Below are 15,644 nucleotides of genomic sequence, written 5' to 3'. Positions count from 1 at the left end.
TAGTATTCAAAGGAATCAAATATATAAATAAATAGTCGAAAAATGCAACAGGTTCTTTCATTGATCAGATTTAAAATTTATAAATGTTATACATTGAATTCTGTTTATGATTAGGTAGCAGCGTTCCTAGAATACCAAAGAGTGAAGTACTGATGGTAATAGCAGATTTCTTCAAACCTCATTTTTGCCAGTCATATTGTGGTGCACTCTACGATTTAGGATGGTGATTTTAGAATTTAAAGAAGGGGTTGAAGGATCGATAAGCCCCGAAGGGGTTTACCAACTGCCGGTGGATCGATCGATAATTTCGCAAACGGCATCCGCTGCTTTATAATGAATTAGAGCGAAACAGCGCGAAAGTGAGGGAGGTATTAGGCCACGTCGACATTTGTTCTGTTTCGATTGATAAGTAGGTATATAGATAGCTTGTTGTGAGTGTGCAACAGTGATCGATGCGTGTCATTAGTGACAGTTTATCGTTTTGTCAAAAGTTTCAAGTGTTTTTTACAAATTTTCCGTATGATGAAACATTTCCAAAAACTTTTGGTATGAATTCGTTATGTCAAGTAAGATGGAACCCGAAGAAAACGAAATATCTCTGGATTCCAATGTCTCAGGAACATCTGCGGGAATGTCAGTTCCTATGGAAAAGCATAACCTGAAAGTTCGAAGAAGAAATGTAATCGAGCCAGTGAATTTTTCATCGAATGAAGAACAAAATTTGGAGTCCGAACGTGACGTTCCTCTTGTAAGAATGTCTGATTCTACGAAGGCATGGTACGATAATGTTATACCACAAATACCTGATATCGCGGACTTTAGTTTATCAGGTAAACAAAACGGAGTGTTAAATCGCGAAGACGATAGCAATTTATTAGAACATGATTTTGGTGATACAGAGACATTGACTAGTAGAGAACGGATGAAGATAAGCGTTATTCGGGGAAGCGTTGCTAATCCGAATTTGACATTAGGAGAACTCAAATTATTGGGTTGCAGCAGTGAGGGTTTCGTTCATGGTATTTTATTAATGTAATTATAGATTATTATCAACAAGGAACTTCTGCATAGACAAATATAATGTAATGGAATATTTTCAAACTTTATTTTATTTTAAAAGAGATTTACATTATATGTGCTTATTAAAAATAACAAAGCATAAAATTGCAGGTTCCTTATTGAAAATAATTTTACACTTTGTAATTAAATCTTGAAATTATACAAATGATCTGTAGATGATATACGAAGAGTATTGTGGCCAAAACTTTTGAGACTTTCTGAAGAAAGTAGGCTTTCTATGGATGAATTAGAAACTATACACAATCATATACCAAATGAAGTGTATCAACAAATATTAAAGGATGTAGCACGTAGTGGTAGTCATATTTCTGAAAATGCCACACAAGATGAAATAGATCATTTTCATGAACAATTAACACAAATAATGTGTTGGGTTCTTCATAAACATTCTACATTGAAGTTAGTATTATGTGTATATATATTCATGTACATATGTATGTCATATAGACATGTCAATTAGATTCATGTATATATATAGGTAATACAAAATAAAATAATACCTGCTTAGTTATTACCAGGGATATAATGACATAGCAGCAACTATTTTACTTGTCATGGGCCTAGAAAAGGGTTTACGTGTACTTGAAAGTATTTCATTGGAGTTCCTTGAAAGATTCATGGAAAGAACAATGGAAAAAGTAAACCAAGAATTATTTTACATATTTGCACTGTTAGAAAGAGTGCATCCTACTTTATTAGAACATTTGGAAAAGTTAGTACAATGAAGTATATACTTGTTTAGAAGTTTCTAAATAATAGTTATTAAATCTATTCTGTATTTTAGTGTAGAATTATTCCCACATTTTGCATTGGCTGAATATACAACATGGTACGCGCACAAATATGCAGAAAATAGAAAATTATTACACAGATTGTTTGATTATTTTCTTGGTAGTCCTCCATTGATGCCTCTTTATCTAAGTACTGTGATTGTAGCACATAGGGCTACAGAAATTTTTAATACCACTCCCGATATGGGTCATACGCATAAAGTTTTATGTACTGTAAGTATTGTTTAATCCTTATCTTATGAATAAAATAAAATTGTACTTGGCCCTATTCATTTTCATATAAAAATTACACTCGTTTGTAGTTACCAGATGATTTGCCTTTTGAAACACTTCTACTCGAAGCAAAACTTTTATACCGTCAGTATCCTCCCGAATCTATAAGTAACGATGTTATAGAATACGATCAAAAAAGGAAACACAAAGAACAAGAATGGAAGGCAAAGGCCGAAGCAAGTCGTCAAGAGAGAGAAAGGCAGAATCAACTCCGAATCGTGCAATCAAATCGAAGAATACCGTATCGTATTAGAAGTTATAAAACGATCACAGTAGTAACGATTCTGGCTCTAGGATTATATGCTTTCTTTAGAACATCATCTGGACTTAACTGACATTAAATGAATTTATTTAAAAAGTAGATCCATTTATATGTCCTCCAAACAGATTTTCATTTTACTCATGTACCGTTATAATAATTTAATCAGAATTTTTGGAGACATTAACAAAATGGAAAGGCTTATTGAATGAAAGAAATCTTATTGAATAATGATTGAATGAATCTGTTTTTGAATGTGTAACAAGAAGTAATTTGAGCATTCCTGTGCTGCCTTTATGCTGTGTTCTTTAAAGACCAATATCAAGCTTCTGTGCACATATGTTTACAGTGTTTGAAATGTGAACAAAAATTTATAGAAAGGTGAATAATGTATACAGTTATGAAAGGCGATATTTCTGCAATATGAATATTTTGAAATACACAAGCAAATTTAAAGTTTGATGAATTATTGTTTAAGATTAGGATCTAACCAGGCATAGGCATGAAATCACTCAAAAAACGGCTCTATCTTCTGGCTTGTTTGGGTGGTTCTTTTTATTCGGTGGATAACGGGAAAGAACTCGTTGCGATTATGCGACCTCTCGAAAATGAGAATTATAGTGGGAAATATCCTCTCTGTCTTTTACTAAATCGTTGCTAAACCCTTGCTAAGCTCAAAGAGCACTCATACTCGATTTACTACTTGCTATTCATGCCTGGCTTAGATTCGTGATGCAAGTATGTGTTTATTCAAATTTACAAAGAACAACCTAAATAGAATAGAAACCATTAATAAAAAAAACACAATTTTTTAATTTTATTTATTTCTATTCACACTTATCTGTTTTTCATTCGATTTTTATCGAAATTTTATTACTAGAAATGTATAATATATTTGTAAACAATTTATGCTGTTAAATCTTGAATACTTTGATTTTCAATATATTTAATTGTATTACGAATAAAAATTACACAATATGTTTAACAAATTTGTACCTGAGATATTGAAGTAAGAAAAATATACTAATAGAATTTAATACATTATACACATACTATTGTAGAGAACAGAAATGGTTGTTTATAAGGTTATTTATCTCTACCAAATAAATCATGTATGTATAAAAATTAAAATGGAGCGACGTACTTCCAAAGATATAAAATAAGTAGTAACCTTGTTTGTTTGTGATTACTTACTTTTATACTAATAAAAAACTTCAAGAGCATTGTTACGATGCTACTAGTAAACTTTACTTATGTAAAAGACTGTACATATGTACACAAAATTAATAGAATATCATTTCTAGCTGCAACTTATTATCACGAAATGTATTTATTATGAAATTATAATGTACTATTTTTCTAAAATTTCAGCTACATTTAAGAATATTATACTTGTAAAATTGTTTTGATGTAAGTCAAAACGTTGATATTTCTAAGAATATCCATATGATCAACACCAGAAAAGGTTTGAGAATAAACTTTTTGTTTTTGCTTCCCCTGCCAATATTTACAACCTTCTAAACTTCTTAAATTTACAGTGCCATCGCCGTCACCAGGCACTAATTGAGGAATATCCTCTATTGATGTACCAGGTTTATAGTATAACCTGAAAATAATGCATAAAAGCATTAAGAAATAAATGTAAAGATTGCAACTATTGAATAAAAATGTAATCAATATACTTTTGTACTGTATCCAAACCAGTTCCATATAAACAGTGAACCTCAACCCCTGGAGGAGTAAAATTTAATTGATATTTTTCATTATCCTTCCAAAATTCCCAACCATTTGGTACATTTATATCTCTGTAAGATTCAAAATCTTAGTTTGCAAAAAGTATATAATTACTAATTATTAAACAATATATATTGTATGTATTAATATCATACATTAAATAATCTTGTAACGTGGTTAATGTATAGTTTTTTTGTTCTGATTGTACCAATATTTCTGATTCCTTCCAAAATAATCTTGATGGTAATAACCATCCTAAACTAGGACTAGTTATTTGTTCATCTTTAAGAACAGTTTGACGTAAAAGATATGCACCTAAATCATCGCCTATAACAGCAAAATAATTTAAAATATACATTTTAAGTTACATGACACACACATAATATATATTATTTACCAATAGCAAATACTTTAAGTGCCTTTACACTACCACCCCAAACAGCTGCAAGTGTAATCAAACGGTTTATGTATTTATCTTTCCATTCTTGACTTTGACGTTGCAAAAAAATAAGTGTCATTGGACCACCCATACTATGTGCTAATAATGTTACTGGAACTTGCTTATTCATAATATATGTCTCTTCAACTAATGTTTTCAACTTATTAAAAAATTCTTCATTTTCATCTGAAACAAAGCTTTTGTTGTATAATAAAATGCAAACATAAATGATACAAATATTTTAAAAAGAATGCTAATATGTATAAACATACTGGGTCCTTTTCTAAAATCATAAGGTGCACCACGTAAAGAATAATTCCTAATATATCCAAGGTTATTAACTAGCATATTGCCAATATCTTTAAAATAAACTCCAGGAGAAGCTTTGCTTGGATCTAAGTATTCAACAACAAATGGATCACCCCAACCTGGTATACGAATATCAACACCATCTTGGTTTCTTGTTGTTCTTGTAACATTGTCATAATTCAGTTTCATATTATCAATCTGAAACAACAGATTAAAAGTTGATTACACTATCAACTCATTGTAAATTATCATTTTATACACAAAGCATAAAAAGGAACAATAATTACCCAACAGTCTATAACAAGTGGAACAAGTAATTCCAAGTTTAACCAGATATTAAAATAATCATTGGAAGTTTTCTCACATACATAATGTACTACCGTTGTTTTGTTGATTTTTGCTTCAACTTGGCTACCCCCATCTCCTGGAACTTTTAGCATACAGTCATTTAGAATATAATGTTTTAGATAATGCAATATAAAAGTGCTTGTAATAAAAAGTGATTACCAAATATAACAGGAGATATTTGTTTGTTCCTAAAATGTCTTGATTCTATAGATAAAATGCAATAGGATAAAATGATTGTATAGATAATAAAATACAAGCGCATGGTACCCCAATTGCTTTTCTTAATTATACTTTCATCAAAACTGCACGCTTTAATTCACAACTGCACAATTAACCTTAAAACTAAATATATATGTCTATTGCTACGATTACAAGTACACAGGGTGAATAAATCAAAAACGTTTCGTCAAACGTTTATTTTTCCGATCACTGTAGTACGCAATCAGCTGATGACGCACACATTTGAAAGTTAACAAAGAAGAAAATTACATTTACGAAACATCATTCTTCTTGGTATTTATATATACGTATAAATATTACGATATAAACTTATCAAATGTCCAATGAATAATTTATCTCATGATGATACCCAGTATCTTGTATGTAGGTACAATAAACAACAAGACTTGAATGCGTATACATATTTTGTATAGAAATTAAAAGATGTTCAGGAATACATCTCATAAGGAAGTACTTATTTATGAAATGAACAGTGTGTTCCTAACCTAAAACTTGTATATTTTTACTATTTTATTATTTTCAATTCAAAAATATTCAGTAGAATTAAAAAAAGGAATCGTGCCAATGCTAAGAGAAGTTAAATTTTCATTTTGTCTCGTGTAAAAATGCCGACGGTTATAGCGTTAGACGTATCTCTGTCAATGAGACGTCCAATACTAAACAGTGGATCTGCTGAAAATAATCAAAATGAACAATTAACTAGACATCACTTAGCTGTCCATGGAATAAATGCATTGTTACACTATTTGCAAGTTAATTCGAAATTGGAATTTGTAGCTTTGGTAAATGCTCTCAACTGCAAGTAAATATTGTTTTAACATTTTTTGACTATAATATCTTCTTCTTATTCTAGGTTGTTTTTTCGTCGTTGTACGAAGTTATTTGTCCATTTACTCGTGATTATGATAGCATACGTTCAAAATTACAAAACATTGAAGAATGTGACAAGACTTGTATTGAAACTGCTCTTCATGGTGTCAATAATGTTATCATGGCAGAGTGGGGTAATACTACAGCATGTCAAGTAGTATTAATTACTGATGGTAACCCTGGGGTAGGACCAATGTCTTTAGGCGATTCTTTGAATTCATTAAATTTAACAAGGGATGTAAATCCATTTCCATTGCCTTTTCCTTATCCAGGAAAGTTAAGTATTGTATGCATTGCACCACAACAAGGTATGTGTATTCATTAAATAAGTGTATATAATATTGAAGTTTCTTTATATCAATTTCAATTCTTTTTTAGATCCTGGTTTACATATTGGTTTACCACTTTACCAGCGATTAGTTGAGCTGGCTGGTGGTGATAGCGTGGTACTTGTTCCTGACACACCACTTTCAAAACATTCAGTCACAACTTGTTTTCAGAAATTAGCAGAAACTAATTATGTTTCTTTTCAAGGCTATTTAAAATGTGGAAATTTAGGATCCAGAGTCCTTTTATCACCAGCACCAATGGTAAGCAATAAGGTACAAAAAGCTAATTACTTCAGATCAATTGTAAAGCATGTTATTTCAGCCTTATACTAAGAAAACAGATTTTGAATTGGTTTCTGGTTTGATGATATCAAAAACAATAGAAATTTGTGGATTTATATCAGTAGCAGATGTTGGTAGTCCTAGTGCTATATCTAGACATTTAGTTTTACCATTAGCTACAGAAAAGAGTTCAAGCATGCAAGGAATATCTCTAGAAGAAGATTCAGATACAGATGAAAATGGAGATGAAGGAAAAGTACCCTCTTTTTGTGTGCTATTACATGGGGCTTTGAAGGTAATATTTCACTTTCATATTTCACCAGTTTTATACATACATATATTAAAGAATCATCCTTTACAGGTTGAAAATATGGTAGCACTCTGTTTGTTAAATAATGAGTGGTATGGTTTTATATACTCGTGGGCAGATACAAAAAAGAAATCAAATTTGATGTTAACAGTGTTAGAACCAGGTTTAGATGTTGTACCTTGGTTAGGAAACTTTAGCAATTTGGGTCCACTTGATGCAGCTAAAGGTGCTGCTGTTAGTTTCCCAGTTAGACCAAATGAAAAAAGAAGTTATACTCAGAACGCCCCGTCTTGGATTCGCCAAGTTGGACTGCAATCCGATATTCAGAAAATTTTAAGACACGCAAGAAAATTACCCGAAAAAACACAAAACTTCTATAAAGTAAGATAATAATTCGTAAAAATTTAATTTAAAACTATCGAATCTTTGACTATAAATTACATGTTTCCGTATAGGAGGTAAATCGATTACGTAGAGCCGCTGCATCAATGGGATTTGTAGAACTTTTGGAAGGATTGGCATGTATTTTGGAGCGTGAATGTACATTATTACCACCAAATTTGAACCCTGATTGTACAATACAAATGGGTCATGTAGCATCTATGATAAGGAAACCCGAATTTCTTGAACTTAGATACAATATACCACCAGCTCGTACAAGATTTCAACATGGAGGATCTTAAATAATGCAATAATGTAATTTGTAATATATTAATGTATTTATATAGATAACAATTTCTATATTAAAAATAATTTTTATATTTTATACAGCTGTCCTTTTTATTAAAATTACATTTTATAAATTACCATAAAAAGTTATTTGAATTATGTTTATATATATATATATAAAAATTTAATCCTTCATGTTTTTCATATCCTTAATTAGGTAACATAAAATGTCATGCAAACCTTTTGCAGTTTGTATGCTTGAATATTGATCAAAATCAGGAACATGAATAAATAATGTTTTCATAGGATCAATCTGTAGGGATTTGTAAAATATATATTCACACAAATATCGTCCTGCATCATGTGATATGCAAGCATCACACTCTGAATTTTCATTAATTGCACTGCATATTTTGTTAACATTGATTTTAGTTTCCAAAATTTTAGGTTTAATATTACTTTCATCTGGACACTTATCACATGTGTCTTGTCTTAAATAACCATTGCTATGAGCACAACATTCTATAGTTAAAGATTTTGCTTTACTAGATACACCTACATGTAGAACTAGCTGAAAAACAGGAGGAACTGTTTATGTTAAAAATAATATAATATCTTAATTAAATGAGAAATAAAGAGATTTACTGTAGGTTTATATTCTTCCCAAAGTTTGGGTACATAAGTATCTACATCTTCGTATGAAACCGACATTTCTTTCACAATTACTTCAACATTTTTTAATTCTTTTGAAGTAGCGCACAGTTTGTTTAATTCTTTCACGGCTTCCCAGCTGGCGTTAACAATATGGTTACTGAATGGACCAAATCCAGTTATTAAAACTGTGTTTTTTGAAGGAACTTCCATCGTTAAATTTTACTACTCTATAACCAAGATATCACTAATTGCCTTATCATGATAACATTCTATACAAACAATGCGTTGATAAGAACAATATCATTATCACTTTGATGCGCTAAATGAAAATTGTGCTACTGCAATGATACGATCCCAGAGTTTTTATTATTACGATTTTTCCCAAAAAGCGATGTCCCTACCTCCCATAGAGATGTCTCTCTTCCCATGACAATATATGTAGTGAACAGGATTCCATATATATACAGGGTGTTCGACAACAGGTGGGCAAAATTTTAAGGGGTGATTCTAGGGATCAAAATAAGACGAAAATCAAGAATAACGAAATAGCGTTTGCGGCTTTGTTTTCCAGTAATTAACGTTTAAAAATTCGAGTAGAAAGCGCCTGAAACCTGCAATCCGCCCAGCACCGACGCACGACTGAACGTCAGATTAGCAGGGGTCGGTACAGTCATAACCAAGAATAGTTGAAACTTACCACGTGCTATTCCGTTTCTCGGTATTGCCCTTACCCTTACCCCGAAAAAATATATAAATCATTTTATTGTAGCTCTTAGCTTGATATCGCTTTTTAAAAGTTATCTTTAGAAAACGATATCAATTACCGGGTCACACCTTCTACCTGGAGACTTGTACATCATCCCTTGGGTGCTCGTTTTATTCTATCCCACCCAAAGAATCAGTCTGGTCCCTATTTGGACATACCCCTTTTAGTCGCTTCTTACGACAGGCAGGGGATACCGTGGCCGTATTCTAAACCCCCCCAGCCACAGGGGGTTTCTCGGTATTGCAGCATTCGGCTTCGATTCTTGGTTATGACTGTACCGACCCCTACTGACCTGACGTTCAGTCGTCGGTGCTGGGCGGATTGCAGGTTTCAGGCGCTTTTTACTCCAATTTTTAAACGTTAATTATTTGAAAACAAAGCCGCAAACGCTATTTCGTTATTCTTGATTTTCGTCTTATTTTGATCCCTAGAATCACCCCTTAAAATTTTGCCCACCTGTTGTCGAACACCCTGTAGATTTGTGGCCTCCCCCACAGAAACGACTGTTATACCGACTGTACAATGCAGACTAACCTTACCTGAGGGTGTCTGGGAGACCCAAAATTATGATCCCTCAAGGACAAAGGTGCATCCAATATTTCAGTATCTATAGTCATTGAAACAAGTTAGGGAAAATGGCTGATGATACATTGGGTCATGTTTTGACAATTTTACTTGTTTGATTACGGTTGTTGGGAAAACGTGTGTTATATTTTTAAGTATGATTTCGATTATACCGTGAGGTACGTATTTTAATGATGACTGAAAGTATCTATCGATACGTGGATTTGAGCTGATCAAGAAAAATCTTGTTAAAACTTGTCTGGACGTGTTTCAAGTAGCTGCCATTAAGAAATTACTCATTATGAATATGTGAAGTAATTTTTGAATAACTTTTCTGAAGAAATTATATTATAGGATTTTTATACTATTGGTAAATATACACCTCTCATTTATGTTCCTAACATTTGACTAAAGCAGATAAAATTAATTATTGAAACTTTTGTATCAAAATTTGGACAAACACTTTATAGCAATAATTAGTTATTTACTTTAATTAATGATTATTTTACGTGTACTTAAAGAAAATTTCATATGTTAATGAATTATTTTGTTTTAGATGATCAAAAAATTCATTGGTTGGTAGAGTTATGTGACATAATAAGATGATATTGTATAATGTGAAATTGTGCATAAGATTTTTATAAGAGAAAACTACAAATGAAATACTTTTGAGGCAATAAAATGCCTGTCAATCCATTTAATAATGGGACAGCATTTCGCTAGTCTCAGAGAATTTTTTAGAATGGATAGTGAAAGGCAGTCTTCCGAAGTGTGTGCTAATGTTATTCAGTCTGCACAATTAGAAATGATGAATCAGGATGGTACAAAAGGTTTACATGATAATGAAAATAATGGAAATGTACCTGCATTGAATTCAAATTTAATTCTACAAGAAGAATGCAAGGTGGATGGAAATTTGGACAATGATCGTCTACACTTAGATCTAGATAATCATAACTCTAGATTTGAAACATTGTACAGTCAACCAGTTGATGCTCAGGACTCAAAGCAAAATTGTAGCAATGGAAATTTTGCTACTGAGATATGTTTCAAGCTACAGGAGGCATGTTGCAGTAGTTCTGGGTGTAGTAATACTAGCACAAGTTCAGAAGATAGTCCTGTGAATCCTCCTTTGAGGAGATCTTCTAAAACGTTATCGTTTGGAAAACGAAAAGGTAATAAATACATCCTTGTTATCTTTCTATATTCATATTTTTGTTCCTTGAACGTTTGCATAATGTGATTAATACTGTTAGGTAAACAACGTAATAAGGATCAAAGTCCAGTTTGTACTCATGTCTTGTCTTCAAAAAAGAAACGAAGTAGTTGGGTACTGAAATTTAACTGTGCTAAAAGTAAAGGTTCTAAAAGCACAGATATTATTTCTGGTCAAGGAAATAGTAGTTCAGATTGTGTGTGCACTGGTTATAGAAGAACCGAAGAACCTCCTATGGAAGCTAGCGTCATGTTTAATAGTCGATCTGCTCCGCAAAGTCCAATACTTGGACCTCTTCCACCCAGTCCTGTAATCGATCTTTCAAGATTTAATCCAGAGGAATTTCCAATGGAGGTATGTGTTATTATGTTTACGACATCTTTATCCGGAATGCGTCGTATCCTAATCATTTTGCTAAATTTTGTTGTAGGACTGTGACGAAAGAGCTCGATTACAACGGGCACGAGAAATAGAGGAAGGCGTTGAACCTCCTCCTGGTTATAAACCTAATATTTCAGGGATTCAAGTACACCCAAATGGAATAACAGTGGACAGTTTAGCAGCTTTATTCCAAGCACACGCTGGTATACATGCTGCTGCTCTCACAGCCTTATCACAAATTGATTTTGCCTTAATGTCTACTATCGAAAGGCCAGCACATACGCAGGTATATCAATTGATCTTTATTCAAAGTGAGAAAATTGAGTAGTAGTCACTGTTATTTAATTTTGTTTTTCATTTATAGGTCGATTATGTACATTGCCTTGTGCCAGATCTTAAATCAATTACAGCTTGTTCTTTTTATTGGGGAAAAATGGATAGATACGAAGCTGAACGTTTGTTAGAAGGTAAACAAGAAGGCACATTCTTGTTGCGAGATTCAGCCCAAGAGGAATTTTTGTTCTCTGTTAGTTTCCGAAAATATGGACGATCTCTGCATGCCCGCATTGAACAATGGAATCATAAATTTAGTTTCGATTCGCATGACCCAGGAGTTTATGCATCGGAAACGGTACGAAATAGAACTCGGTATTCAATGAAAAGGGTAGTCAATGAAAGTCTAAGTAATGTTCGATACGTGTTTTTGCAGGTATGTGGTTTAATAGAACACTATAAGGATCCATCTTGTGGTATGTTTTTCGAACCTATGCTTACGATACCATTGCATCGAAATTTCGCTTTCCCTTTACAACATTTATGTCGGGCGGTAATTACGACACGGACGACGTACGATGGTATAAATAAGTTGCAGTTGCCAAAGACGCTTAAAAGCTATCTCAAGGAATATCATTACAAGCAAAGGGTACGAGTTAGGCGATTAGATACAGAAAATGATTTACAATCAGATGAAAAATCCATATCATATTTACCTTTAATATGAATCTCTGTATTCATATTCAATAGAGTCTACATTATTTTATTGATCTTGCATTCGTGTCTATTACTTTACTGCAGTCATACATATATGGCATATGTACAGTAGCGGGACTAACATCAGTATACGGAGTATCGATACTTATATAAATAAATGTATCAATTTTTCGTAAGCGTTGCAAAATTTAAGAAATATTATTTTCTTTTCTAATGGTATCCGTCCTTTATTTTTCTCGTTTTTAAATTTCCTTTTAAGGAATTGTTACAGCCTTGCGATTATATTTACATTCCTATAATAAGTATCGATAATTTCAAACGTAACGATTAATTTAAAAGATTGTAAGAATAAGTGATGATGTGGACCCACTACTTTCGTATGCGCAGTATTACAATGTTGAAGATCGAAATTTTTTGAAATATTTCATTCAACAAAGAAATCGCAATACTAGCAAGTAAATCTTACATATTCCACATAAAAGGAAAGAACGCAAGTACATATAATTGAAACAGTAGTTAACATTTTCACTTTATCATCATGTCTTACTATTTACATCACAAACATACAAGTGCATTGAGTTAAACACAATAACATGTAAATACCTTATAACAGCAGCTTGAAACACACGACGTATTATAAGTTTTATATATTTTAGTAGTTAAATTTTTTCTTACTAAGTTTTTCGTAATTTAATTTTGATTGATATTCGTTTGAAACTATAAGTTAGTTTATATCTTTGTGCTTAGAAGAAATTGAAAATGTTAAAATTTCTAATACTCTATTTTCGAGTACATTCGATGAATTAAGGTTTTTTAGGAAATCTGATTTGTATCACTCTCTTTGTGCCTACCTATTACATGAAACATGATTCATATTGAAAACTATCAGTGTTCGTGTTTATCATTATTAAATAAAAAGAAAAAGAAATTTTTTATGTGTATGCAATTATTTTCCACCTTAATAGGAAGTGTGTTCTTAAGTATTGAAAAAATTAGTTTCTTATTTAACAGTATATACATATTGTTATATTTAGGGTATAAGAATTGATCATAACATACATGCTTAATCATTTTTGTAATAGAAATTAAAGTAAAATGTTTGTTACTTTTAACATTTAATTATTATATTGTGTACAATTTTGAAAAAATACTAGTTTAATAATTAAATTAAAAATTAAAATAAATGATAAATTAATGGAACTGTACATTGGAATGTTACAGGTTTAACTTATGATACCAATTATTCATTAGAAACTTTTCCTGTTACTTAAGGCACAAATTTGTGCTGTTTTCTTCATGGTACATTTAATTAATCAAGACTATGCTTCTTTTGAAAGCAAGGTATATTGTATAACTGGCAATAATATTTTGAAATTGAATAAGAAGAAGGAAACAAACAGCACAACAAGGAATATATCTACATTTGATATAGGATAATATATCGTGTTTGAAACGTTTGGTTCTAAGAAAATTGCATAAATTATATTAATTATACTGACTGTATTTTAATACGTACTGATTAAATTTTTATTTCTTACATCATTTAAAAGGATACTGATGAAGTTTCTTTCCCATTTTTCAACCATGTATAATTCCGTAACGAGCATGTACCTGAAGTACCAATATTTTAAGAACGAAAACAGTTTTTGTAACGAATCAATCATGATTTCAAATATTCGTAAGAAGTTTCCTATCGAAATAACGAGGTTATATTTTGGCTTTACAAGAGCGCAGAATAATGCGTTTTAGATTACGAAGTTCGATAACTGTCGCGAACGCAGGTCGGTTAATCGAACAGCCACCAAAGTTTGTTTTAACATTGATAAGAAGTTTCCTTCGACTTTAAAGAAAATTTAACGATACCTACACGTTTCAGTGAATTTTGCATAGTTTTAAAAGGTAATAATTTCATTGAAATATATTAGTGTACAGTTGGATAATTATTATTATACGTACATATTTTGATATATAAAGTTGTACGTACTTATATACATTTATAAAACACTATATTAAGACAGATTTTTAAGTATATAGTCGTTGAAATATTTCAACATTTTCTGCATATCTTCGTATTTTGCTACGGAGCAAGCTTCCTCGAGCGGAAGCCACTTGAAAGCTTGATGTTCGTGGGATAACCGAACAGGTTTGTCGGGATTTAATAGTTCTGCTAGCCAATAAACGACAATTTTCGGTTTTCCCTTTACCTCGTATTTTAATTCTTGTTTTGCATCATTGAAAATCTTTAAATCGCTGGCTATGAAACCAGCTTCCTCTTCCGTTTCACGCAGTGCGGTTTCCATATCTGATTCACCGGGATCAACATGACCTACGAGTAAGCTTCAAAAAATTAACTGAAACAATCGCTTCGTTTGCTTCGACAATGAAAAGAGGCATTATTGGCAGAAGAATGAACATTAATCATTTTGTCCAAAACAGGTATTGTACTTATGTATAGTACATACGGTGTATAAATGAAAGAAAGCGCTTATTCATGTATACCGCAGCAGTTCACCAGAGTCCATAACTGCGACTGACTGCGACGCGCAGGTTGGAAGGTGGTGGAGAAACGCAGCGAGCTTTCCGCCAATCGCTTCACTTCGTTTGGGAGTATCGCCAATCAGGGCCAAGATGCGCACGAAAGAACGAAAACTGGTCTACTGGTCTTTTCGCAGTTATGGACTCTGGTGAAATGCGGTATAGAGTTAAATTATAGGGTTATGCGAGTTGCAAACAAGCGATTAGGTTACAAACCTTTTGGCGGTGTCCAATGATGTTCGCCATAAGAAACTTGCATTAGAAGGTATTCTATCGCTCCTTGAATACGACGAAATATAACGAAACCAGAAGCGCGGCACGCCATTGTGTTTACACCTGTCTACACCGAATTTATGATGCGAACGGACTAGAGAATCCTGACAAAGTAACGATGAACAAGAGGTTGTAATGCGATTATTCGTTTGCGAATACAAGTTATCTTAGATTACAGATGATTCGAACAGGGAATGTATTTTGCCATTCACGAAGCGTACCCTGATCATACGTAAAAGAAAACGCTAGAGAATACATATTTACATTCAGAATAAAATAAATCGAATGTATTATTATCGTTCGAATAATAACATCTTTTTTATAGATGAATA

General features: G+C 32.2%; 6 protein-coding genes across 13 annotated transcripts; 3 read left to right on the top strand and 3 right to left on the bottom strand.

The window, feature by feature from the left end:
• Positions 1-228: 228 nt before the first annotated feature.
• Positions 229-3,534, top strand: LOC114879083 (TBC1 domain family member 20). Of its 3 annotated transcripts, XM_029193616.2 has the most exons (6): positions 229-830; positions 900-1,019; positions 1,236-1,479; positions 1,589-1,792; positions 1,865-2,084; positions 2,174-3,534. In XM_029193616.2, exons 1-6 carry the CDS (start codon positions 560-562, stop codon positions 2,477-2,479), a joined length of 1,365 nt encoding a protein of 454 aa, XP_029049449.1. In that variant the 5' UTR covers positions 229-559; the 3' UTR covers positions 2,480-3,534. The 3 variants fall into 3 exon arrangements, with proteins under 3 accessions (XP_029049449.1, XP_029049450.1, XP_029049448.1); XM_029193617.2 differs by having other exon boundaries at positions 229-1,019; positions 2,268-3,534; XM_029193615.2 differs by having other exon boundaries at positions 234-1,019.
• A 174-nt stretch (positions 3,535-3,708) lies between these two features.
• Positions 3,709-5,761, bottom strand: LOC114879084 (phospholipase A2 group XV-like). 2 transcript variants are annotated; one of them, XM_029193619.2, is made up of 7 exons: positions 5,393-5,761; positions 5,173-5,315; positions 4,849-5,083; positions 4,568-4,762; positions 4,293-4,464; positions 4,086-4,208; positions 3,709-4,009 (listed from the first exon to the last, which is right to left on the bottom strand). In XM_029193619.2, exons 1-7 carry the CDS (start codon positions 5,493-5,495, stop codon positions 3,790-3,792), a joined length of 1,191 nt encoding a protein of 396 aa, XP_029049452.1. In that variant the 5' UTR covers positions 5,496-5,761; the 3' UTR covers positions 3,709-3,789. The 2 variants fall into 2 exon arrangements, with proteins under 2 accessions (XP_029049452.1, XP_029049451.1); XM_029193618.2 differs by having other exon boundaries at positions 4,535-4,762; positions 5,393-5,760.
• On the top strand, positions 5,755-8,030 carry LOC114879082 (integrator complex subunit 14). 2 transcript variants are annotated; one of them, XM_029193613.1, is made up of 6 exons: positions 5,755-5,836; positions 6,327-6,651; positions 6,722-6,933; positions 6,995-7,249; positions 7,316-7,645; positions 7,720-8,030. In XM_029193613.1, exons 1-6 carry the CDS (start codon positions 5,813-5,815, stop codon positions 7,945-7,947), a joined length of 1,374 nt encoding a protein of 457 aa, XP_029049446.1. In that variant the 5' UTR covers positions 5,755-5,812; the 3' UTR covers positions 7,948-8,030. The 2 variants fall into 2 exon arrangements, with proteins under 2 accessions (XP_029049446.1, XP_029049445.1); XM_029193612.2 differs by lacking the exon at positions 5,755-5,836 and adding an exon at positions 5,908-6,255.
• Positions 8,031-8,046: 16 nt separating this feature from the next.
• LOC114879081 (pyroglutamyl-peptidase 1) lies at positions 8,047-9,083 on the bottom strand. The gene is made up of 2 exons (XM_029193611.2): positions 8,579-9,083; positions 8,047-8,504 (listed from the first exon to the last, which is right to left on the bottom strand). Exons 1-2 carry the CDS (start codon positions 8,795-8,797, stop codon positions 8,118-8,120), a joined length of 606 nt encoding a protein of 201 aa, XP_029049444.1. The 5' UTR covers positions 8,798-9,083; the 3' UTR covers positions 8,047-8,117.
• Positions 9,084-9,959: 876 nt separating this feature from the next.
• On the top strand, positions 9,960-13,814 carry LOC114879094. 3 transcript variants are annotated; one of them, XM_029193653.2, is made up of 7 exons: positions 9,960-10,287; positions 10,474-11,092; positions 11,174-11,487; positions 11,564-11,800; positions 11,879-12,145; positions 12,224-12,436; positions 13,726-13,814. In XM_029193653.2, exons 2-7 carry the CDS (start codon positions 10,621-10,623, stop codon positions 13,729-13,731), a joined length of 1,509 nt encoding a protein of 502 aa, XP_029049486.1. In that variant the 5' UTR covers positions 9,960-10,287; positions 10,474-10,620; the 3' UTR covers positions 13,732-13,814. The 3 variants fall into 3 exon arrangements, with proteins under 3 accessions (XP_029049486.1, XP_029049485.1, XP_029049483.1); XM_029193652.2 differs by lacking the exon at positions 13,726-13,814 and having other exon boundaries at positions 9,960-10,096; positions 12,224-13,437; XM_029193650.2 differs by lacking the exon at positions 13,726-13,814 and having other exon boundaries at positions 12,224-13,437.
• A 611-nt stretch (positions 13,815-14,425) lies between these two features.
• On the bottom strand, positions 14,426-15,566 carry LOC114879097 (bis(5'-nucleosyl)-tetraphosphatase [asymmetrical]). 2 transcript variants are annotated; one of them, XM_029193657.2, is made up of 2 exons: positions 15,256-15,566; positions 14,426-14,830 (listed from the first exon to the last, which is right to left on the bottom strand). In XM_029193657.2, exons 1-2 carry the CDS (start codon positions 15,362-15,364, stop codon positions 14,514-14,516), a joined length of 426 nt encoding a protein of 141 aa, XP_029049490.1. In that variant the 5' UTR covers positions 15,365-15,566; the 3' UTR covers positions 14,426-14,513. The 2 variants fall into 2 exon arrangements, with proteins under 2 accessions (XP_029049490.1, XP_046144365.1); XM_046288409.1 differs by lacking the exon at positions 15,256-15,566 and adding an exon at positions 14,967-15,088.
• Positions 15,567-15,644: the final 78 nt, after the last annotated feature.

Source organism: Osmia bicornis, chromosome 13 (genome assembly GCF_907164935.1).
Source record: "Osmia bicornis bicornis chromosome 13, iOsmBic2.1, whole genome shotgun sequence".
NCBI classification, from domain to species: Eukaryota; Metazoa; Arthropoda; class Insecta; order Hymenoptera; family Megachilidae; genus Osmia; species Osmia bicornis.
The sequence above is the reverse complement of the archived record's forward strand: the minus strand, read 5'-3'. Positions and strand labels throughout refer to the sequence as shown.